The sequence below is a fragment of the Canis lupus genome, chromosome 9 (genome assembly GCF_003254725.2).
Source record: "Canis lupus dingo isolate Sandy chromosome 9, ASM325472v2, whole genome shotgun sequence".
Lineage (NCBI taxonomy): Eukaryota > Metazoa > Chordata > Mammalia > Carnivora > Canidae > Canis > Canis lupus.
The window spans coordinates 57,477,702-57,494,146 of NC_064251.1; the positions used below are offsets into that span (position 1 = coordinate 57,477,702).

A 16,445-nucleotide genomic window follows, 5' to 3' on the forward strand; every position below is an offset into this window, starting at 1 on the left:
ACATTTGCCTTTTTTTAAAGATTATGTATGTATGTATGTATGTATGTATGTATGTATTAGACAAAGAGAGCGAGCACACGCATGTACACAAGCAAGAGCAGGGGCAGAGGGGGAGGGAGAAAGAATCTCAAGCAGACTCCACACTGAGTGTGGAGCCTGATGAGAAGCTCGATCTCACAACCAGGACATCACAACCTGAGCTGAAACCAAGAGTTGGGTGCTTAACCGACTGAGCCACCCAGGTGCCCCTTAACACTTACCTTTTAAAAAGACCCCTTGGGGCACCTGGGTGGCTCAACTGGTGAAGCACCTGCCTTCAGCTCAGGTCATGATCCCAGGACTCTGGGATCAAGCCCCACATTGGGCTCCCTGCTCAGTGGGGAGTCTGCTTCTCCTGCTCCCTCTGTGTGACTCCCTCTCCTGCCTGGCTTGTACTGTTTCTCTCTCTCAAAATAAATAAATAAATAAAATCTTAAAAAAAAAAGGGGGGGCCCGTTGTAGAAATGTCAGTGGTATAGCTGAAACAATTGATGGCACCCACAAAAGCAGCTCAGGCTGGGAGTTGAGAGACTGACCCATTACTCTCCCAAGTGCCTCCAAAGCCTCTTCCAACATAGTACCTCCTTCAAAGCCAGACTGTCCCTCTGAGAACCCCACCAGAGCCCCAGAGTGGCCCTGCAGTAAGGGGGCTGGCTGCTTGTTTTAAAGGGGTGATGTTCTGCAGGCCTCTACCGGGCCTTCTGTCACCAGCATTCCCATCAAACAGCCTCTCCTGTGCTTCTCACTTGGGAAAGAGCTGGGAGCCCTCCCATGCCTGCTGTATGCTCTGCTCCAGCTGTCGGGGACAGACTCCCATTCTCTGCCCTGGTCCCTGGGGCTGGGGGTTGAACACAAGCAAAACATTTTTCTCTTTCCTGAGTGCTCTTTCTGGAGGTCTGGCCTCCCCTTCCCTAGGATGGGAGAGGCACAAGGCAAAGAGAGAAGCAGCAGCTTGTGCCACATCTCCCAGGCTAGTGCCTGGGGCCCTGCCCCATCCCTTGAGGGTGAAGAGGGCTGGTGAACAGGTAAATTGGTGAGAAGCTCTCCCTGAAGGATAAAGGAGGAGTACCCTGGGTTAACTGTCAGTGGTAAACACCTATGCACACCTTTCTTCAAGGTGCATTACTAGGCTCTTGCTCCCCCCTCTCTTGCTCTTCCATTAGGTTTCTGGTGGGGATGCTCAAACACAGAGCAAGGGCTCAGGAGAAGCCCACCTGAGCTGCCTGGCAAGACCCAAAAAAACCAAAACTTTTCTCATTTAACCATCATCTATAGACTAACCAAGCCCAACTACAACCAGGAAGGAATTTGAGAAGTTAGATCCACAGAGGATAAGCTGAGAATACCTGCTGCCAATGTCCTTCCCTGACACGCAGAAGAGAAAGGACAAGAATACACAGGAATTCAAGTTGAGAGAAGGCTGGCGAGGTCAGCTCTCCCCTTGCTGGGCATCAGAGCAGCCCCCACCCGGCCCTAGGCTTCCACAACCCAGCTCGGTACCTGCCAAGGCTGAGGCTCAATAAATAGTTGTTAGAATAAACATTCACGTTCACAGAAAGAACAAGATGGAATTGCATCAGTATTTTTGGTCTTAACCATTCTCGATTTGAGGACTATTGTGAAGAGAAGCTGGAGCAAATTGTGGCAATTATATTTATTTTTAAAATATGTAGTTCAATGGCTAGGTCTTGAAAAACTTCAGAAGGTTCCTGAGATCAATAAGGAAGAAACTAGGGACGCCGGGGTGGCTCAGCGGTTGAGCGTCTGCCTTCAGCTCAGGGCATGATCCCGGGATCCAGGATCGAGTCCCGCAATGGGCTCCCTGCAGGGAGCCTGCTTCTCCCTCTGCCTGTGTCTCTGCTTCTCTCTCTATCTCTCATGAATAAAAAAATTAAAAAAATAAAACTTTAAAAATAAGGAGGAACCTAGCTTCTTTGGACCTTGGAGATTCCAGTTTCAGCCTCCTTGCTGATAGGACCAACTACCATGAAACTGCTAGGAGAGGTATGGGGGTCGAGGGGGCAGGGAGAGGTTTACAGTAGCTGTTCAGACCCCCAGCAGCACCCATTCCTTCTGACTGGGCTGCCCAAGCTTAGTGAAGTCTCAGAAAAATCAGAGAACCCACCCAGTCTCAGTTTGAGAAGAGAGCCATGGACTGGGAGGCTTCCCGGACATCAAGCAAGTCTGTGGATGTGCTTATAAAGCAGTGACCTCAGAATGTATGAGCTCTGAGCATCTGGCTCTAACTGGACTTCCTATGGAAAATATACAAATTGGGCTGAGTAGGACTGGGTCCCCTCTCCCCTCGCCCCCCTCCCCCCAAAAAAAAGCTGTTTGGAGGCCAGTGTCTGCATCTCAGAAATACCCTGAAACTCCTGGCTACGTGGCCGAATTCTGGATACCACTTGGGTACTAGGACTCCATGGAAGTTCATCACTAAAGACTACAATTGTCCCTAAGTGCTATTGTTGAAAAGGCAAGGTGGAGTCAGAACAGACATGGCGTGGGTCAACCTCAGCCCTCAGGACTCACGAGAGCAGTAACCCATCTCCCTGCCCAGTGCAGAGCTGACGGAACCCAAACACTGCCAATCCATACTGTGATCCCTACTGCTGCATGTTGGTAGGCACATCTCTTTGCACAATATGACCAGCCTAAAAGGTAAATCACCCCAGGAACTCCACACAAATGATTTCAACAAGCCTTACAACCTTGTGTGAGGTAAATATGATCTCCCTTCTACAAACCAGAGCAACTGAGAGTTTGCAGAGGTAAGGAAGCTTGCCCAAATCACAGTGTGATGGAGTTAGAGCTAAAAGTGGGCAGGGAATCCAGGCACCCTGATCACTAGCCCTGGCCTCTTGCCTTTATATCATGTTCTTTCTCAAACTTACAAAACTAAAATTGGTCTCCTCTCCAGGCCTGTAGCTCTCAGCTGGAGTCCTGCTGGAGGTTGTGCCTGCTTGAGGGTATAGCCAGGGTGAGAGGTGGGCAAGAATGGGACACTGTGGCCAGGGAACAGGGAGGTCTATAATGTGTACACATCTGTGTCCCCAGGCCCGTGGAGAGACTGCTTGCAGGCTCTGGAGGATGGACATGATACCAGTTCCATCTACCTGGTGAAGCCAGAGAATACCAACCGCCTCATGCAGGTGTGGTGTGACCAGAGACATGACCCTGGGGGCTGGACCGTCATCCAGAGGCGCCTGGATGGCTCTGTCAACTTCTTCAGGAACTGGGAGACATATAAGGTGAGAACCCCAGGACCTGTGTGTGCTGCCCACAAAGTGACTGGGCCACCCCAAGAGGCTGACAACCAGCAAGAGAGCCACTTGGAGGGAAGGTGCACGCTGATCTGTTGGGGCCTTTGTGGCCACATGCAATAAACACTTGAGGTGAGAAAGACACTGACAGGGTCATTTTTTGCAAACCCTCCAAGGATGGTGGGGAGCAGCAACACCTTCCCTGCTTGCCATTGGCAACTGCTGTAAGATAGGAGTTAGATGTGCAGACCACACAAGGCCCACAGACAAGGTGGGAATTTAGAAATGCTGGTGTGGAGTGGCCCCTCACCCCAGGCTTGGTCTGGGGAGCATCCTACTCCTAGCTGGGGTTTCCAAGGGGAAGACCTGTTCTCACAGCCCAGAGGGGGCAGGTCCCCAGGGACTAAATTCTACACCAATCCCATGATGGAGATACTAGTATGGACCCAGTTTACAGATGAAAAGGTGAAATAACTCACTTTGGGCTGCACAACTATGAGGTGGCAGAGCAGTGAGCCTAGACACCGAAGCTTACAAATTACCCTGGCTGTGACACTCGCCCGTGGCTTTGTGTGTCCTGGCTGCTCCCAACCTACCTCCTGCCCAGCCTGTATCTTTGTTTCTTTTCCTTATCCTCTTCTTCCTAATGGAGAGGTTTCCCTGAAGACCCACTCCTTCACCCCTTCTTCCTCCTGCCATATCCTTTTTCTCAGAGGCAGGAGAGTCTAAGTGTTAGTTCCTGGTTCAAATCCTGGCTCACCCTCAGGTTCTCTGTGATCCTGGGCCTCTATAGACTTTGGTTCACTCATTTTAGGGAGGATAATAATAGTACCTAGCTCTTAGACTCGGCACAAGGATTAATAAAATAACTTATGTAAAGTCCTGAGAACAGTGCCAATATACTGTACTTGCTCCCTAAATACTAGCTATTATCATTAACAAGCCCATCTATTTTTAAGACTTTGAGTGCCACCACCTGGCTGATGACTCCTTAAACTAAATGTAAAAACAATAACAAAACCACTGATTTTAGACCTAGAAAGGAGCGCCTAGGTGAATGTGGCATGCATATGTTATATCTCATACCTGTCTGGTGCATTAGAGTTTACACGAGACCCTCACACACAGCCCATTCCCAGAGAGGGACACTGATGCTCAAAGAAGGTACAGATTTAAAAAAAAAAAAAAAAAAAAAAAAAAAAAGGTACAGATTTGTCCAAGGAGCTCTTGTGTTGGGCTCTCAGTTCACCACATTGTGTGTGTTCCTACAGCCATCTGGTAGGGAAGGTGACACAGTGTCCCCTATGTTCATACAATGCCTAGCACACAGTAGGCACTCTTTAAATAGTCTTGAAGGATGCCCGACTGAGGCTCAGACAGGCAAAGTGACCCATCAAGTCGCAGCCAAGTATAGAAGTAGGGATTTAAACCCAGGCTTGCCTTATGCTCTGCCCATTTCTGGTCTCCTCTGTCCAGGACTGAGCATCCCAGAGTGGGGCCCCACTGACTGAGGGCACTGTGTATTGCTCACGAATGCTCTCCTCCGTTTTCCCCAGCAAGGGTTTGGGAACATTGATGGTGAGTACTGGCTGGGCCTGGAGAATATCTACTGGCTGACGAACCAAGGCAACTACAAATTGCTGGTGACCATGGAGGACTGGTCTGGCCGCAAAGTCTTTGCAGAATACGCCAGCTTCCGCCTGGAGCCTGAGAGCGAGTATTATAAGCTGCGGCTGGGGCGCTACCATGGCAACGCTGGTGACTCCTTCACGTGGCACAATGGCAAGCAGTTCACCACTCTGGACAGAGACCATGATGTCTACACAGGTAGGACCAGTAGAGTCAAACCCAGGCACAGGGTAGGGAAATTAGGTCGGCCAAAGCCAGAGCTTCTGACACAGGGTCTGAGGACAGGAAGGTCCCAGGGCCTGGTGGCCCAACCCTGTTCCTGCTCGCTGAAGGCCCACTCCTCTGCCCACTGCCCACAGACTCCCTTCACAAAAGTTGGATCAAAGTGGGATTTACAAAAAGGGAAAGGTAAAGAGGTGTACAAATTACACATCTGTGGGCCACTCTGAGCCAAGTGCTCACATCACTTCTCTGCCTGAGGCACCAGGTGTTGTGGCCACACACCTGGGAAATAATGCTGGCCACGTGCCCACCAGTCATGTGATCCAGGACATGCTGCTTAATCTTTCTGGGGCTCATTTCCACATCCAGAAATAAGGACAAATGTGTACCTTGCAGAGTAGCAAGGAGGTCAAAGAGAATGTACCTCAAGGGCCTTGACCGGGACTTGGCAAACAGGGCTGAACCCAAGTGGGCTGTCTTTGTGGTTACTATCACTAGCAATGTACTGGTAATGCAGTGCAGTAAGGGAGCTATTAGAGGAAACCAGGTAGGAGACATGAAGTGATTTGTCCAGGGTCACATGCCTCAAAGTCAGGTCTTTACTAAAAAGCCTTTACCAAAACATAAAAACAAAGGCCTGCAAAGTCAGCAAGGGGCCAACCCTACCTCCAGGCCAAGGCTGTCTGTTCTCAGGAGCAAAACTGGCCCCCTTCCTACCCCTCCCCTTAGTCCTGGTCTGCAGGCTACTCCCTCCTCTTTAAGGACTGTGCTAGGAACTACCAGCTCTGGAGGCACTACCTACATATGGAGGAGTGAGGTCCTTACTCCAGACCCCCATGGCAGCCATACACTGGCAGACTGTTGGGTTCTCTCACCACTGGGGGACATTAAGACACCTTTCTTCTGACTGGCACTGAAGGGAACCCTGAGGAAGGAGTATGTCTTCTTCGGCCAGGGCTGCTGTGGCTTCCAGGAAGAGCAAGGCAGGAAGATGATCCTTAGAGCTGGTCAGATTTTGGGGACACAAGGGCCAGTATAGAATTTCTTGAAGGTCACCATGGACAGCAGGGAGAATACTGTTCTATGACCCCAGCTGTCAAGACTGTCCAGCAGCACAGACAGTGGATGCGAGGAAATGAACTCCTTGTTCCTGGAGGCACACAGCGCAAGCTCAGGAGGGCCTTCCACTCACACGGGAGGCCAGCTGTGGCATGCCAAGGGCTCTTTCTGCTCTGCAAAGCCAGCACTGCCATTTGGTCCTTGTGACCTCGAGCAATGGCCTAGAGAGGAGCCTGACAAAAATTCTGGGAATACCTGGGTTGCAGAGGCTCTGGGTGTCTGAGCTGAGCGTCCCCTGACTTTCTGCCTCAGCCAGCCTGCTGCCTCATCGGGTCATCTCAAGACCTCAGCTGGAGCAGGGCCACTGGCTCCATTGGGCCACAGCCCACAAACTTGCCTGGGGGCAGCCCTTTCCCTGAATGGGGGACCCCTTCACAGGCTGGCTCAGGAAACTGGGGGTCCCCTCTTTTAACTAAGACCAGCCCAAGCATCCAGTAGCTCCTTTTCCTCTTCCTTCCTGAGAAGGCCAGTGCCCCTGCACGCCTGTTTGCACCTTGCCCACATTTTTACTGTTGTTCCGAACTGCTTGTCCTTGGCAGCAAAATCCAGCGTGATGTGATAGTGCCAAAAGTTTTATGAAAATATCTTTCTTTTGTGAAATCATAAAAGAATCTTTGGCTGGAATACAGGCTAAGAGAAAGAGAGGAGCATTTCATCTTAAACACTTCCTTTGTCGCCCTATAAAAAGTCTTGATCCAACACCTGCAACTCTTAAAAAATTCCTAAGAACCCACTGGCCTCTCCCCCAACCCAGCCCAGATCATCTCTACTTCCTATTCAGACCTTCCCAGGCACTCCCCTTGCACAAGCCCTGGGCTAACCCTTAAGCTATGTGCTCTTGTTTCATCCCCACAGCTGTCCTGTGTGGGAGGCACCATGCTCATGACACTTCAGTGGCTCTGTGACTTCCCTGGTTACAAGGCTGAGCCTCAGAGCTTGGAGCAGATCTGAAGCCCCGCCCACCTCTCAGCATTCTTGTTCCAAATGCACCCCCTCTGCCCCCTCACACCCCCTGCTAGAGAGGGCCCTCCTAGAGTCCCTGAGCAAACGGTGACATGGGTAAAACTGCCCCCTCCCTGTGACCTCCTCCCTTGTCTCCTGCAGGAAACTGCGCCCACTACCAGAAGGGAGGCTGGTGGTATAACGCCTGCGCCCACTCCAACCTCAATGGGGTCTGGTATCGTGGGGGCCATTACCGGAGCCGCTACCAGGATGGGGTCTACTGGGCTGAGTTCCGAGGAGGCTCCTACTCGCTCAAGAAAGTGGTGATGATGATCCGGCCCAACCCCAACACCTTCCACTAAGTCAGCTCCCCTCCTGACCTCTCATGGCCGCCACTAGGAGCCTGCCTGACCACGCTGGCCCCAGCACCAGGAGCAACTCTCCACCAGTTCACTGGGGGGCCGGGAGGACGGGGCCACTGGATTCTGTTTTCCCAAGTCACCACGGCAGATAATGGAATGGAATCGACACAGTATCCTCTGTCCCTATTGCTTTTCTTTCTATCAGAGATCCCCTAGGGTTTCCACACAGCACAGGACTACACACAAGTCCCTCTTTAAGGAAATTAATTCCCAATGACAAAAACACAACTGCAAAATACCATAATAATATACATGTGCGTGAGCTGACCTTATGCAAGTATGTGTACAGCACATAATATATGCACTTAGATATATGCCACGTGTACTATATCTAAATACATATATAAGTTTGGTTATATACCTAAATACACATGCATTCAATTCTCAGATGTTGAAGTTGTTACCAAGAGCTTTGTTCTTAAAAGAAAAGCATTGCATTCACATTGTGTTCCTCGAGTCTAAGAGCCAATCACAGACTGTGTGACTCCAATTCAAAGAATAATCCTTGGCATCTGTATGTCTGGATTCTTCCAGGAGCATCTACATGCTATTCACTCACATGGGGGTTCTTTCTCCTTTCTCACTGAAGAACCCCTTTGGCCACCTGATCAAATCTCAAAATCTCCCTCCCCTCTCCATTTCTGTACTTCCCTACATTCTCAGGTCTTTTTCACCATTCATCCCTCTATCCATCCACCCATCCATCCACCTACTCCTCTATCCAACACCATGCAGGAAATACCTTCTGTGTGTAAGTCCTTGGTCACTCACTGCGGTTCCAGGCACCTTCTCTGCTCTTCTGTACCCCTTCCTACCCACTCCTTACCTTTTCTGTCATAACATCCTTTCTTTCCAGGCAAGATTCCTTAGCCTCTGAGTAGAAAACTATTTGGGCTCCAGGTTTCTGGTCAGGAAAGGGAAGGCCAGGCCCAAAAGCTAACTCCCAGCCACATAGATAATGTATTCGCAGTTTTGTATGTTCCATTCACACTTTAGCCTCCATGTCATTTTAACCATCACAGAAATAATAATCTACCTTGCCCAGGAGATAATCAACTGAAAAGAAGTCATCACGCGATCGTTGGGGCCCCCGAATGGCTACAGACCAAAGGTCCCAAGCTCTCAGGCCGACGAGAGTCTATGTCTCGTCCCCAAACGACACTTCTCTGGAGAACAGATGCCACAAAATTGACAACTGGCCACTTCTTGTGAGCTCCTGAGTATTCAGGAGCCACCGGACCCCTTGGCTGGTGTGTTGCAGCATGGTGGCTTTCTGAGTCCTATTGGCCACGAAGTGTCAGACTCAGTACTGCCGGGACTCTTGCCAAGCAGGGAGCAAGAGATAAGTCAAGAAGGTGAGACTGCCCCGGTGGGTGTGTGAATGGGGGTGTGCGAGATGTTGGAACGTTTGGTACTGTCCATGTCTGGGTGTGTGCCTATTACCTCAGCGTTCTCACAAAGTGTACCATGTAGCATGTTTTATGTATATAAAAGGGAGGGTTTTTTTTTTAATATATTCCCAGATTATCCTTATAATGACACAAATCTGCAATAAAAGCCATCAGTGCTTTGGCTGTATCTACACTGTATGTTATTGTTTTAGGATACCTTCCTGGGACCTCCGACAGCAGAGATTTTTTGAGTAAAACCAGGAATAGATTCAGCATCAGGAACAGACACCAAAATCATTTACATCACACTCTCATCTTTGGTTTCCACCTACATTGTTAGGAGAGTCCCAAAATAGTACCTTGAAGGCCCTCTGGGGCTTCACCTCCTTACATCCAGCCATGTCCTAAATGTCTTCACTGAATGCTCTAGAAGCCACCTCCCAGACAGTGCAACCAACCCCTGAAACACCTTCCCCCAGGTCTGGTCCCCTTTCACCAAAAGGCACCATTTATCAATTGCTCAGGTCAAAAACAAGGACTTCTCCTCCTGCCATGCCAAGGCCAATCCATCCATCCATAAGCCCTCTTCTCTGTCTTAGTGTCTCCTCTCCCTGCAACTACTGCAACAGGTTCCCCACCCAGCCAGGAGGCCTGTGCCTCTGTCTCTCTCATTCCAGTCCGACTTCCACAGTAGCTGCCAGAAAAACAGATATGTGGGCTGGGAAGTCATCTCTAGGCATAGAAAGAAACCCCAAAACTAAAAAAAAAGGAAAAGACTAAGGGATATGACTAAAGAAAACCCCACATTTTCTGCCCTCTGAAAAATAACATGACAGAGATTGAAGGCAAACATCAAACAAGAAAAATATGGGAATGGGATGCCTGGGTGGCTCAGTGATTGAGCCTCTGCCTTCAGTTCAGGGCGTGATCCTGTGGTCCCAGGATCGAGTCCCACATTAGGCTCCCTGCATGGAGCCTGCTTCTCCCTCTGCCTCTGTCTCTGCCTCTCTCTCTCTCTCTGTTTCTCATGAATAAATAAATAAAATCTTAAAAAAAGAGAAAAATACGGGATTAATATTCATGGTATACCAGGAACTCTGTAAAATTAAAAAAAAAGATACAAGTGCTATGATAGACAACTTTGTAAAGTACACAAACACATTAGAACACAAATGGCCGGTAAGCAAGAAAAGATGCCTACCTCAGTACGAACCAGAGAGGGACATTAAATTAAGCACAAACCATTACACAGTGCCTATCAGATTGGTAAATATGAAAAAGATCTCCATGTTGACAAGTGAACGGAGAAATATGTACTCAATGTACAGAAGTATTCATTTATTCAATTTATTTGAAGAGCAACTTGGAAAGTGGGTACCAAACATGGACACACGTATGCATCAAAATTTAGAAACACATCTTTGGACCCAGCAAACCCTCTTCTCAATGGTATCACTTCTGCACAGGAGAGCTGTTTTTAGCAAAGATGTAGTTGGGGAGAGACAGATGTTTACTACAGCCTACTCTGTGCTTGGAAATGGACTTAATGTTTTCTTATGGGACCCTCACAGCAGCCCTGTGAAGAGGGACTGTTCTTACTTCACAGGAGAGGAGAAAATGAGGCTCAGAGTCAGACTGCTCATAAGAACACTCTACCAGCAGGTAATCTAGATCTGGAAGGTGTTGCATATCAGGCACTAGGTAAGAATTCTCGATTCCCTCTCCCAAACCTCTAGTCGGTTGTTGAGGTCATCAGTTGTATACTATTTGGTGAGAATATCTCAACCTTGGCCCAGATCACAGCCAGGCCTCCTCACATACCTGGAATGGAGTGTCCAGGACATAAGGATTGATGGTAAATGAAAACAGGGTCCATCTGGCCTTACTGATGACTGGTCTTGGATCCAGAACCCAAAGCAAAGAGTTCTGGAAAGACATGCTGGACAATGCTGAGCAATCGTTTTTCTAAACTAGTTGGGACCGAGACAAAAGCAGGCCATGAGACCAGCCGTTTCTCCCAACCCTCCACCCCAAAACCACACTCTGGCTATATGGAAGGAGAGGAAGAGGAAGGAATAAACCCAACAGATATGTGGAACTAGCTCTCCTTGGTGTAAAACAGAGGTTTGATTCACAGCATCAAAGAAGAAAATGCAGGGGAGGGGGCATAGGGTGGCTCAAGTGCAATGTTACTTAGTACCTGGTGTGTGGCTCCACCAACCGGCAAATACAGCCAGTTGGCATCCTGAGATCTGCCCAACTCAGACCAACACCCCTCCCTTCTCTTCCATCCCAGACAGTGGCCTTTTAAGGCCTGCAGCCATAGAAGCCCTAACCTCACTAAGGTCTCCATGGTGAATGCACCTGCAGACCACAAGGAAGTCAGCAAAACCCACACTTTCTCCTACCCCAGCAAAGCCCCCGCATTCCAAACTGAGCCAATACCTTGGTCACTGGGAGCCACCAACCTGCTAGATTAATGTGGGGAAGGACTTATGGCAGGAAGATAAGAATATTCTCCAAGCAAGTGACACTAAGCAGGAACCCCTTCCCAAAATCTTGCCAGTTTGAGCAAGACTGAAAGAGAAATCTTTGAAGTACTGAAAATGATGCTCATGGGAATCTAGGATGCTCGTAATCTACAGATGCGTTTTGGGAGCTCCAGGGGTCTTCCCTAATTTCCTGAAACCACTTCATCTGTTCTATGTAGTCTTTAAAGACTCTGGGTTATAGAATGACAAAACCACACAACTGGAATAAACAAAAGGAGATGTTTTAAGTATAGCAAAAAAGACATTCTCCCTTGGTTTTATCTGAGACTCCACAGGCTAAAAGGCTAAATAAAACCTGCCAAGTGTTCTGCATTCTAGAGCAAGGTGCAGGACCATCCTATAGGAGAGTGGCCCCAAACAGATTCTACAATAGCTGATGGCCCATCTATAGCCTGTGTAAGAAGTGTAGAAAAATATTCTGGGTTAGGGGGAATGAGTGGTCCTTATGATATACTTCCTGGCCACCACTACCACAGGGAGGGTGGGTGCTCCCCCTCATCCTACATCAAGTGAGAGGGACTTCAAGCGACTGTCCCAAAGGTGTTATGGCAATGATGAGCATAAGCACTACTGCCAGACTCATGCCTCAAGTCTCCAGGCCTGCAGCAGAGAGAAATGAGACCACACTGGAGCAAATGGCAGGCCCAGAGAGAGGCGATGGAGAGGCAAGGATATGGTCTCCTAGGAACCGAAGGGCTGCCTGGAGAGTGGGGTAGAGGGCCGTGCAGGAAGCCCCAGGAGCCAAACAAGGGGCCATAAGTGGTGAAGCAGAAGTGGAGTACCACCCCATCACAGCAGCTGAGTCTGAAGTGCCCAGAAGAGAAACTGTCTGGCAGCAGCAGAGCACAGGTGCTTGGGCATCTGGGATACCCACAGGGCACAAGCTCTGAATTACAACTGAATCAGCCACATAGGATGAGCCATGACCCCTCCCTACTCCCTCTCCCTTGGTCCAAGCCCAAGGCTCACAGACCTCAGTGGGCAATCAGGAGGCAGGAGGGCTGCAGGGTCCAGGGACAGAACTGACTGTAGGCCCTCCCCCAGCCCAGGCCTCTGAGTCTCGGGCTTTACAAGTCCAAACTTCTGACTACTACCCCAGACTGTTTGTGGTGACCAGGTGCTTAGAACAGACAGCTTTTTCGTCCTCACAGCAGAAAGATGAAGGGGCTTGAGAAGTTTTCAGCATTGGCTGAGGAAAGAGCTAGTCCACAGGGTAGGCTGGAAAGGACACTGGGGAAAAAATTAAGTTGGTTTCTTCTTACACCTGACTGAGTCCAGCTCATTTAATAAGCTGGTTACATAAGGACACGAGGTATCTCCCAGAGTCCATGAGCAGGGACGCAGCTGGGCCTCACGAGGGCCAGGAACCAGAAACTGCCTGGAAAGCCTTCAAGAGGCAAGGCAGCAGAGTTTCCAGCCTCTCCCCTTTCTGTTCCTCTTCCCTTGCTTGCAGGTCTCTCTGTTTCTCATTGTGCATCCATCTGCTTTTCCCAGCATGGAATTCCTGAGCTCACATGTCCTCTTGGTCTGAGTGCCAGCAAAGACTTACAAGCACCCTCCCTTCCAGTGCTAACTCCCAGCCAGAGGATCTGACTGGCCTGCTTGGGTTGGGTGTCCACCTCAGGCCTATCAACTCTGGCTGGAGTGAACACTGCTGTTCAGTGCTGTGGGGACAGCTAGGGGTAGTTCCTAGGTTCCCAGAGAAGCAGAGGTCTTGGCCTGCATCTATATCCAAGGTGTCTACACTGTACTTCAGCTGCTGTTCATCCCCCTCCTCTCCAAAGGCTATATTTTGCTGGGTAGGTAGATCCTGTCTCACTACATATCGATGGTGTCTATTCCTCAGAACCTCCCCCTGTCCACTCCTGCTCTACTGCACAAAGCACACCCAACCCTTCCAGGCCCTGCTGGGCCACTAAATGTGACACCTGGCTATGCCCAGATGGGACTCTTCCTGCCCTTTCTGGATTTGCTGAGTTTCTCAATAGTCTCTGTGGATACTGGAGACAACCAGATCCCCACTGCTGGAGTCTTCCTGGCAGTATTTCACTCTGGATTACACTCATGCTGTCTACCATCTACGGAGTGCTTTCTGTGTGCCAGGCACCATGAGTTGTCTCTTTAAATCTCATTAACAGATCTCTGAGGTGGGTCTTCTAATTATACTCCCTTTGACAGAACAGAAATCAAGGCTCAGAAATGTAAGCGACTTGCCCAAGAACACGCACTCTGAGCCATTCAGGATTTGCACTCCTGCTTCTGTAGTACTAGGTCACTGTCCACAAGGCAAAATGAAACAACTAAGGCCCTCTCTCACCCTGTGATCCCCCCCTACACATCTGAGAATCGTGGTGGCCTGCTGCCTACAGCAGCAGTTACATGAGCTAGCCAGCCAGCCTATCTGTGCAGACGTAGCTGGATGGACAATAGGTCCCCAGGTGTCAGGAAGCCAGCCAGGGGCTGTTTACCAGGGCTCTGCCCGGGCTAAAGGCTGGGCCCTGCCTGTCTTGCTTCCACCTGTCCTCTAACCTCTAGACTGAGCCCCAACCTTTGGCAGTCACAGGGTCAACTTGTAGCCAGTCTGGCTGTCATCTTGTGCACAATTCTCTCCAGTCCAAGCCCTGAGCCACATCATCTGGTGGCTGGGTCCCCACTGTGGTGGCTCATGTCCACCTCCCATCTCCATGCCTTCATGCCTGGGGCTTCCTTACCTAGTCTCTCTCAGATCCAGAGTCAAGCCTGACACAGCCCTAGTCTGAGACTCTGCCACTTGTGAACACAATGCTTTGGTACCAACCATCACTAAGACATTCAAGTATCCCCGTCTTTCCAGACATGGGACAGCTTGGGGCAGCTCAACCCACACTGGGAACCCAGACACATAATCTCTCTCATCTGTGTGGCCTTCCCAAAGCACTTCCACCTGTGGCACCTCCCAGGTGTGAGGCTATCTGGTTAGCCCATCTCCATCTCACCACCGATCATGATAAATTCAGTTCTATGGGCTGGTCAAGGGATGCTCTCTTCCCCCTGTTTCAGCACATGCACCCTCCTGAAGCTGAGGGACATCTTCCCAAGAAGAGAGTTCCTTGGGCAGGGTGGACAGGCCACATTTACCCTGATCCTTAGAGAGCTGGCAGTGATTGAGAGCCTGGAAGGGTAATGTAGAGGCTCCCTTCTGGAGCCATGTAATGACAAAGGCTGACATCTTAGTTACCTCAAAGACGGAAAAAACTAAGAGGCAGCATGAAGCCTCTTTGGAGTCCAGAATGCTGACCAAGCTTCAGAAAAAAGTGTGGGCACTAGTTTCTTTCAGCCTCCTCTCCATGGACCCAAGAGCCAAGCAGCCCTTCTTCATTGATCAGGGCAGCATGCGGTTGTGCTGGGGACACAGGAGAGAGATTAAGGATAGATGGAGGTGTTCAGGACACAGAAGTGGGAGCAGAGGGCAGATGAGCAGCTGGGTGGGAGGCCTGAGGGCCTGGCTGCCTGACCCTGGGTGCAGGAGAGCCCGGGGAGCATGTGTTTAAAGGAGAAAAGTAGCTTCTTTGCCAAGAACACAAAGGATTGACGGGTAGAAAAGCGTGCATTAAAACAAGATGCCATCTTTCACCTGACATTTCCTCATAAATAAAAAGGAGTCAGTAGGGCCTAGTGCTGGTGAGAGTGGGGCCAACAGGCATGCTCACACTCTTGGCAAAGTGGAAATGTCACCTTTCAGAGGGCATTTCTGCAGCAGCTACCTGAGATAAGTCACAAACAGTCTGTCTGGCAATTCCTCTTCCCACACTCTGTTGCAGAAATACTCTGCAGGTGAGTAAAGGCATACCAGTAAAGATGTTCTCCACTATATTTGCCACTGAAGGGAGAGCACAGAAGCCACCTGCCTGCTCATCAGTCAGCACATGGCTGAACAAACCGGCATGCACCCAGGCCCAGCTCAGCGAACCACCCACGTGCCTGCCACGGGTGCCACAGAGCCACTAGACAGAAGGAAGAAGTTCTACATGTGCTGCCACCAAACAACATCTGTGACTCTTTACATGGAACAAAATGTAAGGTGCAAAGCAAAATGAATAAAATGTCCCCATTTGGGTTAAAAAGCACAATATTATCTGCATCCTCCCCCACACCCACATGGACATACATCAGTGTATGGAGATTAAAACGTCTGGAAGGATACACACCAACTGTTAATTGTGGCTGCTTCTGGGCGAGTAGGCGAGGAAGAAGGGGATTTTCACTTCTTACTTCACAGACTTCCTTTTAGTGTGAGTTTTACAACAAACAATGCGTTACTTTTATAAACTAAAAAGTTTCTAAGAGAATGAGTGGGCATTGGAGGCTCTTCCCCAACACAGCTTTCTGGGTGGCCACACAGAACAGATCTTCCAGTTTCCTAAGCAGGCACTCCTGGACCTCTGAAGGTCTGCACACATTACCCACTAAAGCCTACCATAAACTTGAGTAGGGAACCACAGCCTTTTTGAAGGTGACTTGCTAGGCCCTCTTCAGGCCCCTTCTTCCTTACAGAGCTGCAAAAATTCATTACTTCTCTTTTTTTTCCCCATTACTTCTCAAAGTGGCAACCACCCTCTCTTATTCCTACAGGATTTCCTTCCCTCAAAATAAGCTTCTGAGAGGGACCTAGAACTTCCTGCTGCCCTAGAGATCAATCTTACAGTCTTCTGTGTGCTTGGTTTTACAGTTGAGGTAACAAAGTAATAAATGTGGGATGGTGATCAAGGCTGTGAGATGTGCTAGTTATCATTGCTATGTGACAGATTACCCCAAAACTTAGCAGCATACTTATGTATTACTTTGCAGGTTCTGCGGTCAGAAATTTGAGGGTATCTCAGCTGGGTG

General features: G+C 49.4%; 2 protein-coding genes across 14 annotated transcripts in view; one reads left to right on the forward strand and one right to left on the reverse strand.

The window, feature by feature from the left end:
- ANGPTL2 (angiopoietin like 2) overlaps positions 1-9,214 on the forward strand; it is a 35,990-nt gene extending 26,776 nt beyond the window's left edge. For all 3 annotated transcript variants that reach the window (XM_025475192.3, XM_025475193.3, XM_025475194.3), the window contains 3 exons: positions 3,097-3,290; positions 4,859-5,129; positions 7,377-9,214. In XM_025475192.3, the coding sequence (XP_025330977.1) occupies positions 3,097-3,290; positions 4,859-5,129; positions 7,377-7,576 (665 nt within the window). In that variant the 3' untranslated portion in view covers positions 7,577-9,214. The remainder of the gene's footprint in view (positions 1-3,096; positions 3,291-4,858; positions 5,130-7,376) is intronic.
- The window catches only part of RALGPS1 (Ral GEF with PH domain and SH3 binding motif 1), a 295,268-nt gene that overhangs the window by 131,383 nt on the left and 147,440 nt on the right, over positions 1-16,445 (reverse strand). The gene's annotated exons all lie outside the window — the stretch shown is intronic.